Source organism: Felis catus, chromosome D3, assembly GCF_018350175.1.
Source record: "Felis catus isolate Fca126 chromosome D3, F.catus_Fca126_mat1.0, whole genome shotgun sequence".
Taxonomy (NCBI): Eukaryota; Metazoa; Chordata; class Mammalia; order Carnivora; family Felidae; genus Felis; species Felis catus.
In genome coordinates, this window is record NC_058379.1 from 93,716,368 (window position 1) to 93,729,276 (window position 12,909).

Consider the following 12,909-nt stretch of genomic DNA (forward strand, 5'->3'; position numbering starts at 1 on the left):
AGGGGCAGGAGTGAGGCGTCAGTACAGAGCTCCCTTCTGCTGGGTCGACGGTGAGTCCCTTGTAGTTGTTTCCGTCTGCGTCTGGATTTCTGGACAAAGCCGCCTCCTCTCTGCCTCTCTGAGCAGCCCCTGCCTGGTGGGACTGTGGGGAATCTCTGGCATTACTGGATCGGTCTGGGCTGTTCTGGAGGGCAGGGGGCTGGCGGAGGCCGTGGGCTCTGGGCCACCCCTCCCCATCTGAGTGCAGGGCAGTGAGGTCAGGGCACAGTCTGTGGCCGTGGGGGCCGTGGAGGCGTGTCTGCGAGTTGGGGGCAGAACGCGGGTGATGTGGGTGCCCCGGGAGCTAGAAAAAGCCCGGGCGGTGGGACTCCTGAGGCAAAGATTATCAGGGAATTTACCGAATGTGTCAGTTTAGAATCCGGCACGAGTATGGAGTATGGCTCGCACGCCGTAGGTTCCCAGTTTGTGCTGAGTGTGAATGGAGCTCCTGACTGGACACAGCCTCCCTGGGCTGCTGAGCCTGCACACGGGGCACAGGGACAGGTCAGGGCCAAGGAGGCGGTGTCGCTGTGGACGGGCCTCCTGGAGGGGCTCCCGGGTCCCAGGACCATCACGGGACGCGTCGCCAACCACGGGGAGGGGCGGGGTGGGGGCAGACGGCTCACTCGGGAGTCTGCAGACGATGGCCTCCTTGTGCCTTTCCTGCATCCTCCGCATGACCGTCCTCCCTGCGGCATCTGTCCCAGGTCCTGCTCCGAGTCACCCTCAGTGACGGAGCAGAGGCAGCCGTCGGGCAGCGAGGGCCCAAGGCTCCGGGAGCAAAGTCCTGTGCGAGGTCTCCCCCGGACTTCCGTCCCCGCAGAAGCGAAGCCCCTCCTTCCCGGGGGGCCACCCTGTGGGCCCCGACAGTGGGCGCTGCAGGGAGGACGTGCACAGGGAAGGGCGCCTGGCCCTGGAACGCTGGTGGGCGGTCAGCCAAGGTTTCATCACGGGTGGACCTACCTGTCCCTTCCCGACAGGACTCAGCTGCCCTCCAGGAAGGTCGACCTCTCGGGTGTGGGAAGAAGCTTCTCAGCCCAGAGCCGGGCGGGGGCGGGCGGGCCTGTGCCAGGACTCCTGTGTGGTCCCGGGCGCACCCTGTGCCCGGATCCCGGGCGAAGGGCCTGAGAACCGCACTGATAACCCTCTTTAAAATGAGAGGGAAAACCAAAAAAAACAGATGAGAGGAGAGGAGGCCTTTGGCCGCGACCCTGAGAAAATGTGTTGCGTTCAAACTTCGATAATTTCGTTTTCCTTAAGTTTCGGTTGTCCTTCCTTTGGGCGGGCCTGAGTCCTGCCAAGTTCAGAGTTTACGGCTTCAGCTACTTTAGGAAAATAGGGCTCATAAAAGCCGTTACAGCTTTCTTCTAAGTGCTAAGTATCTGTAAGCTGTGGATACACAGAAAGAGACACGGATCACGCGGCCGGGCCCCGAATACCACAGCGGCCCCGTGAGCGCTGTCGCCTCCCTTGAGAACCTGGCCCCGCCTGCTACTCGGTACCGTGGAGAGCCGAGGACGCGTGCGACAGAGTCCCTGCCGTCCCCTCCTGGCTGTCCCACAGCCCAGACGTCGCATCATCTCATCTACACGTTCAGCGGGCGTCTCTTTGGAGCCACGACCCCGTCGGCCATCAGGGCGTCCCCCCACCCAGGCTGGGTCTCCCTGGTGCCCCCGTGGTGTTGCTTTGCAGGCTCTCCTGTCCTGGGTAGTCCCTGTTTTGTTTTTTGTTTCTCAGACTGGCGCCGAATTTGGTCATCTGGCTTCGTGTTTTGGCAAAATGGCGAGCGCACGCCCCTCGGGAGGCAGACGTCCGGTGTCCCTCTCTGGCGTCAGTGGTCACTGACGAGGTGATTTCCATCCAGAGTCTCGGGGCTTTGGAGGTCTGGCCTGAGCCCTGCCGTGGCCCCGTCAGCCATGGGTCTCCCAGAGCGCCGGCCGGGTGGCTGACTGTCGTGTGAGCCGTGCTGAGGCTTGGAGACTTCTGTGTGCCCCGGGCCCTGGCAGGAGCAGTGCGGTGTCATCAAGGTCACCTTGGTTTTGAGTTCCAGTGCAAACAGCCCCCCCCCCCCCCCCCCCCCCCCGGCCTCAGCGGTTCTCCCGGCGGCTGGGCCTCTGGCTCGTCGGGTCCCCTGCACAGAAACGCTGGAGGGCCCCGCAGAAGCCACGGCGCTCTTCAGCTTTGTGTGCGAGGCGGTCAGGGCACCACGTGTCACCGAATACCTGTTAGGAACTGGTGCTGTGACACGAGGAGGCTGTGTCGTGCCGCAAAGCACAGATGTGTGGCTCAGCGGACGGCCCTGCTGACGGTGCTTCTGGGCAACGTCGCCGAAGGGAAGGGGCCGTCGACAAGGTCCTGCGGGGTCTAGAGACGCCGGCCTCTGCCCATGCGGCCCGCGACTCTGGTGAGGGGTGGAGCTGGCGGCCCGGGCGGGAAGGGCTTCTCCGGGGTCCCGGGACCGGCCAGGCAGACGCAGCCGGGACCTGGCCGGTTCCCTCCTCACAGCCTGGAGGTGCCGCGAACCAAGCATTTAAAAGAACCCTTCACGCTTTGCCTACGTGGAGGAAGACTGAGGTTCAGTGAGAGTCGAAAGGCGTTTCTCGTGGGAAACGGGCGGTGGCAGCCGCTGCGAGAACCGGGTGATTCAGACTGGGAGCGCGAGGCTTCCTCTCCCCACGGGAGGCCTCGCCCACGCTCGGAAGGGGCGCCGGGGAGACTGTGACGGCTCGAGGGAAGCCGTCACACGGGGCAGTGCTATCTGGGCCCCTGGCACACGGCAGAGCTCCCGGCGGAAGGGGCCCCTGCCCCCCCCCCCCCCCAGGCGACTGGCACTGACCCGGGCCCCAGGGCCGCTCTGGGGGGAGGGGGGGGTCCACATGCGACAGCAGCTCGGGTAGTTATGATAGTAATGGGCACGTGATTCGGATCTATGTCTCCTGAGACGAGGACGACCGGTTTTTTTTAAGTTTATTTTGGGGGGGGGGGAGGGTCAGAGAGAGAAGAGAGAGGGAATGAGTGGGGGAGGGACAGAGAGAAGAGAGAGGGAGTGAGCGGGGGAGGGAGGGCGTCCGCAGGACGCTGCTCCTTCGTGGTGGCACATTTCCCAGAGTCCCCTCTGCGCCAGGCCCGGCAGCTGAACCTGACCTGTGGTCTTGGGGGACGAAAGGAGTTCGGGCTCTTCAAGCTGAAAGCAGCTTTGGCCAACTGTATACCTTACACGGGGCTGGTGTTCCCGTGCCGTTTCACCGGTTTGTGCTTCACACGGAGTTGACAAGACCTGTGTCCTGCGATTGTGAAATCATTACGTGTCACTTTCAAATGAGTGTGAACAGTACTAAGGACGGTGACCGTCAACCCGGAGCAGATCTGGAGGACGCGGCAGGACCAGGCCGTCTGTGGGGCTGGGCGCCAGGCCTTCAGGCCAGGGGTTGGGGGGGCACGCGTTGTCTTGGGAAAAATGCATATGAGAAATCAGACGATGGGGCTCCTGGGGGCTCAGTTGGTTGGGCGTCCGACTTCAGCTCAGGTCATGGTCTCACGGTTTGTGGGTTCAGGTCCCACGTCGGGCTCTGTGCTGCCAGCTCGGAGCCTGGAGTTTCAGATTCTGTGTCACCCTCTCTCTCTGCCCCTCCCCCACTCCTGCTCTGTCTCTCTCTCAAAAATAAATCAACATTAAAAAAAAAGAAATCAGACAGATGTGGAGCCCTCCTGAGATTTGCAGAGGTTACTGCTGCTGGTTTGAAGTGTTTGTTATTAATATCTAACGGGCTGTTTTGCACTTGGTGTGTCTGTGACCATGAGGCCCCAGCAAGGTCTTTGGTGGGGTGTGTTGGCAGGATGGGCGCACATTCTCCAGCGGGGTCACACGCACGACCCGGCCGATGAGGGGCCTCCCTTAGTGTCTCGGGGCGGCGTCTGGAGACACATCCACGGGTTCAAGGGTTTGCTGCCTTTGATGTGACCAGGAAGGTGGCCTAGGCCTCTTACTTGGCCGTTCACCTCGCTGGTGATAGCGACAAATTGGAAACAACCCAGAGTCCGAGCAGCGAGGTAGCAATCAGTTACTTATATGGCAAAATAGGATACTGGGATCGAATCAATTTTTAACAGTATGCCAAAATGCTGGACGCCTTTAATTTAAAAAAGGCAGGGTATCCAGTTACATATTTTACTTTATTAAAATACACCCTTTTTTAAATGAGAATACTCCCAGATACACATCCAATTGTGGAGATCGTTTCTGGGGAGGATTTTGAGATGTTTGAGCGCGTGCATATAGAGAGCTTCAGGTAGTCTCTACGGGTCACGTGCATCTTACTTATGGATTCAGCCACCTTTTTCTTGTTGCACTGAGAGGACCAGATCAACTCGAAGATGGGTCTGAAGTACGGAGTTATCTGCTACGTTCAGCGCGCAAAGCCCAGGAGCCGGGGCCGAGGCCGGGCGGCAGCGTGGGGACCGGCCCGTGGGGACCGCGGAGCTGTGGCCCCAGGGCCCCAGATATCTCTCCGGGCTCGGCCCTGTCTCTGAGCCAGAGACGAGTTTGCATCTGTTGTCGCGCTGCCAACGCCATGCCGGGAATTTTCAGCGACTTTAACCGCGTGTAGCGTAGCACTTTGTGATCACGCGAGTCCACGCGTGCCACGCGTGCGCTGTGGGCACACTCGCCGATGACCCAGGGCGGGTCGTTCGGGCACATTTACTCTTCGGTCACGTTCAAGTACGCAGGAGATTAGAAAGCGCCTGTGCCCAGGCCCACACTCCAGGGACCTGCCGCGGTGCCTCCCACCTCCTTCCTGCCCCCCCCTTTCTGGTTTTACCTCCGGGAGGCAGGTGGCCCCAAGAGTTTGTTTCTCTTTCTGTTCACCTAGGTCGGTGGAGCGGTTAGGGTCTCACGGGGCTGGTGTGTGGGACACTCTGAGCGGAGGCGCCCTCGCCACAGCGGGGGTGCGGTGTTTGCGCGCTGCGCTGTGCGGAGTCTGTCCGGGCGGGGGAGCAACCCGCCGACCCCCTTCCCGCCCTCGACCCCTCCCCAGAAGCCCTCCCAGATGGCCTTTCCTTCCGCCCTCGGTGTCACCGGAAGCCGGCGCTCGGCTGATAACCTCGTCTAGGAAATGCCTCTGAGCCACCAAGGCGTTTCCTTCATCAGGAAAAGTCTCATTTGACGGCTGTGTAAGCCCTTTAGAAGCGACGCTGGCATTTCACGCCAACTTTGGCCCGTTTTAGTCCTGGGCAGATTCCCTGCGCACATGTGTCTTTACCCCACTCTTAACTGGTCAAGTTGCTGGATCGGTTTCTCTAGAGATCCGTGAGGTTTGTCTACACAGTGAGAGACCCTGGGCCTCAGGTTTTGTTTCAGCATCTCATTACAATGGAGTTGACGTGCACACAGCAGGCAGGGGCGTGAAGGGGAGACAGGGCCCCCAGAAGCGGGCTGTGGTTGAAGCGCGGTGGCCGGTGGACCAGACCCCGGTCCTGTGGGGGGGACACAACAGCCAGCACAGGTGGCCCAAAGCTGCTCAGGGCTGCGCGTTAGCTTCCTAAGGGGCGGGGCCCTGAGGCGTATACTTCGTCGGGAGAGCGGGACCTGGTTTCAAAGGGGAAATTGCCTCCTTTGCAAAGGTCGCCAGCTCTGCAGCTACGAAACGGGGCTGTTAAAGCAAACCTCTGTGCCACGAGGAGACAGCGTGGTTCCGTGGCTCTTAGGATGGGATCTGGCAGGTGCACACGCTTGCCCTTGCCAGCGCACACATGTAACCTCGTGTGACACCCCTGGTTTCCCTCTCTTCTCCTGGGTCTGCGCCCTCAGCGAGCAGGCCGTCTCGTTAGTCCTGCGTGGGCCCCTGGGTCGAGGGGGCTGGGGTGCGGTCGCCGCGAGCCAGTTAGAAGGGGGGCCGGCAAGCCCTGGACGGCCGGCGAGCGGGGCCGTGGCCTCCCGTTCCTGCGGTCAGGCTCGTACCTCGGTGACTTTGAAAGGATCTTCAGTTAGTTCCGGAACCCGTCCTGTTACGGAGGAGAAATCATTTAAAAAGGCGTATCCCGACGGGAGGGAACTATTTTGAGGTCGTGCGCGACGTCTGCATCTTGTCCAGAACCTCGTCTCGAGACCCGACGACATCCTGTGGCGTGCGTCCCGGTCACACGACCGTTGGCCTCACGGGGTCGTTCCCCCGCCCGACGGGAACGTCGGACGTCGGACGTGGCGGAGCGCTGCCACGGTGTGCGTGCGAGGAGGCGCGTGGCGTCGCCATCTAACGCCCTGTGTGTTCTCCCGCAGCCCGTCCCTCCCCGCCCTGGACTGGCAGGTGCCCTCGCGCTCGGGGCCCTACGAGCTGCGGATCGAGGTGCAGCCCAAGCCTCACCACAGAGCCCACTACGAGACGGAGGGGAGCCGCGGGGCTGTGAAGGCGTCGGCCGGAGGACACCCCAGCGTGCAGGTACCGGTCTGCTGGCCGCAGGACGCGCCGGGAGCCCAATGGGGCACCTGGTCCGCCGCTCGTGGTGCTTCTATGTGCGCTGCTCTTTTTCTCTTAAAACGTAATTGTTCTGCCCTGGCCCCTTCAGCTGAGAGTGTAAAGTCCTGCTTTCTTCCTTCGTAAGACAGTGGCTGGCAGTGGACGACCACGTGGCTCTCGGCTCCGTAGCTTAAACCCAGCTGTAAGCAGCTGAGACTGTGTGCACGTGGGATTACTTTCAGGGATTCTCAGGGATCTCTAGGGCCGGGGGTCGCCCGTGTGGGTCTGGCCCTGGGTGGGGGCTGGGGGTCGTCCTGTGGGCCTGGCCTCAGACGGGGGCCAGGGGTCGTCCCTATGGGCCTGGCCTCGGGTGGGGGCCGGGGGTCGCCCGTGTGGGTCTGGCCTTGGGTGGGGGCCGGGGGTCGCCTGTGTGGGTCTGGCCTCGGGTGGGGGCCAGGGGTCATCTGTGTCCGCGTGGGCCTGGCCTCGGGTGGGGCCAGAGGTCATCCCTGTGAGTCTGGCCTCGGGTGGGGGCCAGGGGTCGTCCCTGTGGGTCTGGCCTCGGGTGGGGGCCAGGGGTCGTCCCTGTGGGCCTGGCCTCTGGTGGGGGCCGGGGGTCGTCCCTCGGGTGGGGGCCGGGGGTCGCCCGTGTGGGCCTGGTCTCGGGCGGGGCCAGAGGTCGTCCCTGTGGGTCTGGCCTCGGGTGGGGGCCAGGGGTCGTCCCTGTGGGCCTGGCCCTGGGTGGGGGCCGGGGGTCGTCCTGTGGGCCTGGCCTCAGATGGGGGCCAGGGGTCGTCCCTGTGGGTCTGGCCTCGGGTGGGGGCCGGGCATCGTCCGTGTGGGTCTGGCCCTGGGTGGAGGCTGGGGATCGTCCTGTGGGCCTGGCCTCGGGCAGGGCCAGAGGTCGTCCCTGTGGGTCTGGCCTCGGGTGGGGGCCAGGGGTCGTCCCTGTGGGTCTGGCCCTGGGTGGGGGCCGGGGGTCGTCCTGTGGGCCTGGCCTCAGATGGGGGCCAGGGGTCGTCCCTGTGGGTCTGGCCCCTGACGGGGGCCGGGGGTTGTCCCTGTGGGTCTGGCCTTGGGTGGGGGCCGGGGGTCGTCTGTGTGGGTCTGGCCTCGGGTGGGGGCCAGGGGTCGTCTGTGTCCTCGTGGGCCTGGCCTCGGGTGGGGCCAGGGGTCGTCCCTGTGGGTCTGGCCTCGGGTGGGGGCCGGGGGTCGTCCCGCGGGTGGGGGCCGGGGGTCGCCCTTGTGGGTCTGGCCTCGGGTGGGGGCCAGGGGTTGTCTGTGTCCGCGTGGGCCTGGCCTCGAGTGGGGCCAGGGTTCGTCCCTGTGGGTCTGGCCTCGGGTGGGGGCCGGGGGTCGTCCCTGTGGGCCTAGCCTTGGGCAAGGGCCGGGGGTCGCCCGTGTGAGTCTGGCCTCAAGTGGGGGCCGGGGGTCGTCCCTCAGGCGGGGGCCGGGGGTCACTTGTGTGGGCCTGGCCCTGGGTGGGGGCTGGGGTTCTTCCGTGTGGGCCTGGCCCCTGGCGGGGGGGGGGGGCCCACCCACTGCTGTTGCCGGCAGGTCCCCGCTTGGCGGCCACCCCCTGTGGCGTGTAGGTCGTGTGGGTGGCAGGAGCCTTGCTGATGCCGCGTCCAGTCGGACGCCTGCTCTCCCCACGTCTTTCTAGGCTGACACGTTTGATTCAGACGAGACGTTAAGAGGAGGATGAGCCCGAGGGCCGGCCTTGCTTCCCTGATGGCACCTGTGGGCAGTGTGCGCGGTGGGCCATCTTCCGCGCCTCTTAGGAGCCGTGACCCTGGCTGTTACTCCTTCGTTGAGGGTAAACAGAGAGTGAATTAAATATAACCTCGGAATCAAAATGTTTTATTTTTGAGGAGCTCTTCTGTAAAAGTCTGTAAAGTGTCAGCAAAGCCAGGGCGCTCTTTTCGGGGCTCTGCAGAGACTTCGCACCCGCCCCGTCCCGCCCGCACTCACGCTTGGCCCCGTCCCGCCCGCTCAGGTGGGGGCGGTGAGGAGAAGGTGCCCGCAGCCCCGGGCCGTACCTCTTGCCCAGACCTCGCTGTCCCTGGAGCGGCGGCCTGGGGAGACCTCAGCCGCCCCGCGTCCATCCAGGGCGTCTCTAACAGCAAATTATTAGGAGCCAACAAAAGGTCCCCTTGGCCACTATTTAAGTGAATTCCATTCACGTGACGCTGCTTTTGGCTTGGGTATTTTCAGTGGTTTTAGTGGTTGGTTTAAAGACTTCCTTCTTTCTGAAGGACAGAGGTTCTCAACATGAGGGCCCTGACCTGGGAGTTGCTAGAAATGCAGGTTCTGTGGCCCACACAGACCACGGATCGTGGAGTTCCTGGGTGGGCCTGAGGTCTGGTCCCCTCGGCTCCCTTATGTGGAGCGGGCTGTGCGCGGTCTGTCCCTTCCCACGTCTTGGGGATCCTTACGCCGGACACGGGAAGAGCAGAGGATGTGCCTTGAGGCGCCTAGGCATCAGGGAGCCCCGCGCTCCCCAGGAAGAGGCGCCACGCACCGCCAGGCCGTGCTGGGGTCTCCTGCCCACGTGTCGGGGGTGACTGCGGGTGCTGGCCTCCCAACTGAAAACACTGGACGGGAAGAAGATTCATTTGGCTTTAGAGCTGGAGCGTTTGTCACTGGTGTTCCGGGGGCACCTTGGTAACTGTGACGGGGACAGGTAGTGTCCACCGCCCGAAGGCATCACCCTTCTACTCAGGGAGGATGTGTGGCCACAGAGCGTGGCCGCTGTGTGACATCGGTGGACTCCGTTCCTGACAAGCTTCGGCCCTCCTGCCCGGGCCCGTCGCTGTGACCCTCGGGCGCCCGTGTGGGGTCGGGCTTGCTCTCCTGCCCAGAGCTCCAGGCGGTGGATGGGGAATGCTTGGCCCTCGCCACGAAATCAGGAGCCCCGACCGGTCACTGGGGGAAGGAGGCCAGCCGGAGGGCGCCTGGCAGGGCACGGCACGCTTTTACTTTATTCCATTCCGATAAACAGAAGGCCTGCCAGGGGAGGAGCCCCAGAGAGAAAGGCCGTCCGCCCAGACGACAGTCAGCAGCTGGAGTTTGCAGGGACCGTGCTTGTGGCCCTGCGCTTCATGCTGACTAGTGCTTGCCTGCTTGGCTGCGGGATGCACACACCGCGGCCAGCTGGGCGTTCTCCGTCCCGCCTTCACGGCGGGCTGAGGTCGGGGGACGCGGGCATCAGCCCGGCTCTGTGACTACAGACATTGGACTCCCTTTCCCGCAGCCGTTTTCACCGAACAAAAGTGCACTGCTGTGGACAAGAAAGGCCGCGGAGCAGCTCACGGAGAAGAGAGAATCCGGCAGCAAAACACCCCCATTTCTTGAAAGTAAATGCAGCAGGGGGAGCGGGTCCTGCAGTGGGGACAGCCGCGTGCGGACGTTAGCGCCTTCCGTGTGGACGTGCGACGCCCGGGACTTGGCACATGTGATTGAGGACGGTCCGTGGCCGGTGGCCACTGTCCTGGGGGTTGGGGAGGGCGGGCAGCACAGCCCGGGTATCCGGGTGCTTTGCGTCTGTCCGCCTGTGCCCGTCGCCCCTCGCGGGACCCCCGCCTCCAGTCTCTAGTGTGGATGTTACGGCGAGGATTACGGAACTTGAAGTGGCATTTACAACATCTGAACGATTGTTTCAGATTAGATGCAAGAGTGGGTTGTGGTTTGAACGGGCCGAACGCCCCCCCCCCCCCCCCCCCAGCCTCACGGGGGAAATACAGCAAGAAAATGGTGCCTAGCAGAAACTGTCAGGTGCTGAGAGGGTCTCTTGCGGGTGAGAGATGAGCGACTGAGGCTTTTCTGATGGATCTGTGGCAAAGTGAATTCCCGTCTGTGCACGTATGAGGTGAGCAGTTAAAAAGAAGGGGTTTGGAGGGTTTGCTCTCTTTTTCAGTCGGTGGCCCGCACACTGGGTGAAAATAGCGTTAGTGCGTAATTACAAAACACGTGAAAATAGAAAACCCTCTCAGGTGCCGCGAAAGCCTGCTAACCACAGGTTTTATCCTGTGGGGAGTCATTTTAGCGCATCCTGACACGGGGCCCCAGCGCCATGCCCGCTCCTCCCTTTTCGGAAGCCGGGTGCCCGCCCTTGCCACCAGGCCGTGCAGGGGCGGTTCCTGGGGAAACCTGATGGCAACATGACGTCCCCGTGCCAGCCGCTGACAACCAGGCTCTGCCGCGTTTCCAAGTCTGTGCGTCAAATCGCAGCCCCTGTGCAGAACGGGACACCCAGCCGTGCCCCAGGGCAGGACCTGCTCCGGGTCAGCCGTGTCCCTGACTGTAGGAAGGAGCCGCCCGGTGCACCTGCCTCCGGGAGGTGCCTCCTTCCCAGGCACGGGCCGGGACTGGAGGGTGGGAAGGGACTTCAGCAGTCACGTGGGCTCTGCCGGCGTCCGTGTCTCCCGAGCGCCCACGTTAGTACCCGTGGCCTCCTGGGACAGCCTTGCCCCGGCTGTAGTCCCGGCCCTGGGAGGCCGGCGTGTGGCCGTCAGAGGGTCCGGCAGAGCGAGGCCCCCGGGCCCTGGGCAAGGTGGGAGGCGTCGGAAGGGCCTGCGTGAGACTTGCCTTCCCAGGGGGCGCAGGAAGGCTGGCCCTCTTCCAGTGTTGCCTCTGAGAACCCAGAGGATTCTGCCCTGAGGGTCCCTCCTTCAGACTGGGCTCCCGGCCAAACGGGTTTGCTGACCCTGGTTTTCTCTTCTGTTTTCCTGTGTGACCCCGCTGCCTGTTCTTCCTGCCCTGTGCTGTGCCCGGTGGCCCGTCTGCAGAGAACCTGTCTGTTCCCAGCTGCCCTGCAGGGGCCCAAGGAGCAACCTGGGGGACATCGCTGACCTCTGAGCCAGGGGTCAAAGAATTAAGCTCTGTTTACCAAGCTCCCGAAATAACTGTCTGATAGCATCTAGCCCACCACACAGGAGGCCGGGTCTGCGTGAATAATTAATAGGTCACTGAGACGAGAAGCCTTGGGAAGTCTCGCGAGGTCGTAAACGGCACTTTAGACTTGTATTTGGTGTTGTCGGTTCCAGGCTCCCGGTCGGTGACGGGTGGTTGGTGACCGGTGGCTGGCATCAGTCCTGCCCAGTAATGCCGGAATCGGCCCTGGAGCCGAGGGCGGGGGTCTCGAGGGACCCGGACACCACCCTGGCCTCAGGCTCAGGCAGGCTGCCCCGGGTGCATCGGGGCTGAGCTGTGCCCCAGCAAGTGCGTGGCAAGTGTCCCTGTAATGTGAGGCCTCTGAGGCCTGCAGCCCAGGGACAGACACACTGGGGAAGAGCCCGCGTCCTCCCGTCCTGGAGGCTGGGCTGGCAAAGTCTCGCTGCTGTTGTCTCACCCGCCTGAATGGTGGGGCTGCAGAGCTGTGGTGTGAGAAACCTGGGTGTGAGCGGGCGGGTGGAGAGAGGCTTGCCCAGGCCCACGGCACGGTCTTTCACCCAGACGTGCACCCCGTCGTCTCCTACCTGGCTTGTCACGGCAGGTGTCACTTCTGTCCAGACAGGGCTGCTAACCTGGAAAGCCAGGATTTCCACAAAAGGCAGAGAAATAGATGTTACCGGAATAAACTAGTACTTGATGACAAACTTTCATGGGCCTGGCTGGGTGGGAGCGTCGGCATCCACGGAACAGCCCCTCCCACGGAGCCCTCACGCAGTGGGGATTCAAATGCAGTTCTGACCCCAACCCAATGTCAGCCGGCCCCGCAGTCCAGTCTGGCCGACTTGGAGGGGGTGTGGACTCAGGTTCCTGGGGCCGCCCATACCCTTGCAGCATGCCCAGGCAGGCGTCCAGGGGGGCGTCCAGGGGGGCGTCCAGGCAGGTGGTCTGCTGAGTACACACAGTTCTGTAGGTGCCGCCCTGTCCTGGTCAGGCAGGGGGGCCATCTGGCCCCCAACACAGGTGGGTCCACAATGGTTGTACCTGCCCAGCACCCTGAAATGTGTTACCAACTTTTATGACGACGAGGGCTCGTCCCTCTTAAGAAAGCCAGAGACGTCCGCTGGGACCGTGGAGAGAGGTGCCCCAGTGCCTTGTGTCACTGTAGTAGTGCCATTCAGGTGGCCAGTCTGTTGTCATCTCAGTTTGGGGGGGTCCTTGGAATATTGTTGCCACCTGCTGGTGTGCAGAGAAGGCAGACGGACTCAGGCGGGCTCCTGGACGCCCGTTTGAGTTTGGTTGTTCCCCCAAGCTGATGGGAGCGTGGTTTTGGTTTCCGTGCCGCCCAGACATCCCCCTGGGAATCAAGTCCGTGAGTAGCGTTGTAGTGGAAGCCGCCAGAAATCTTGATTCAGCACTTGAGCTTTCTTGTTGCAGGCTGTGGAAACTGTAAAAGAGTGTTCTCAGGCGGTTTTCTGAAAGGCCCTCTGAGGGCAGAGTAGCGTGCGGGACTCTTCCACGTAGA

At 62.8% G+C, this 12,909-nt stretch overlaps 1 protein-coding gene across 10 annotated transcripts in view; it reads left to right on the forward strand.

Annotated features, from left to right (window-relative positions):
* The window catches only part of NFATC1 (nuclear factor of activated T cells 1), a 105,982-nt gene that overhangs the window by 22,397 nt on the left and 70,676 nt on the right, over positions 1–12,909 (forward strand). For all 10 annotated transcript variants that reach the window (XM_045041302.1, XM_045041300.1, XM_023242129.2 and 7 more), the window contains exon 3: positions 6,317–6,476. In XM_045041302.1, the coding sequence (XP_044897237.1) occupies positions 6,317–6,476 (160 nt within the window). The remainder of the gene's footprint in view (positions 1–6,316; positions 6,477–12,909) is intronic.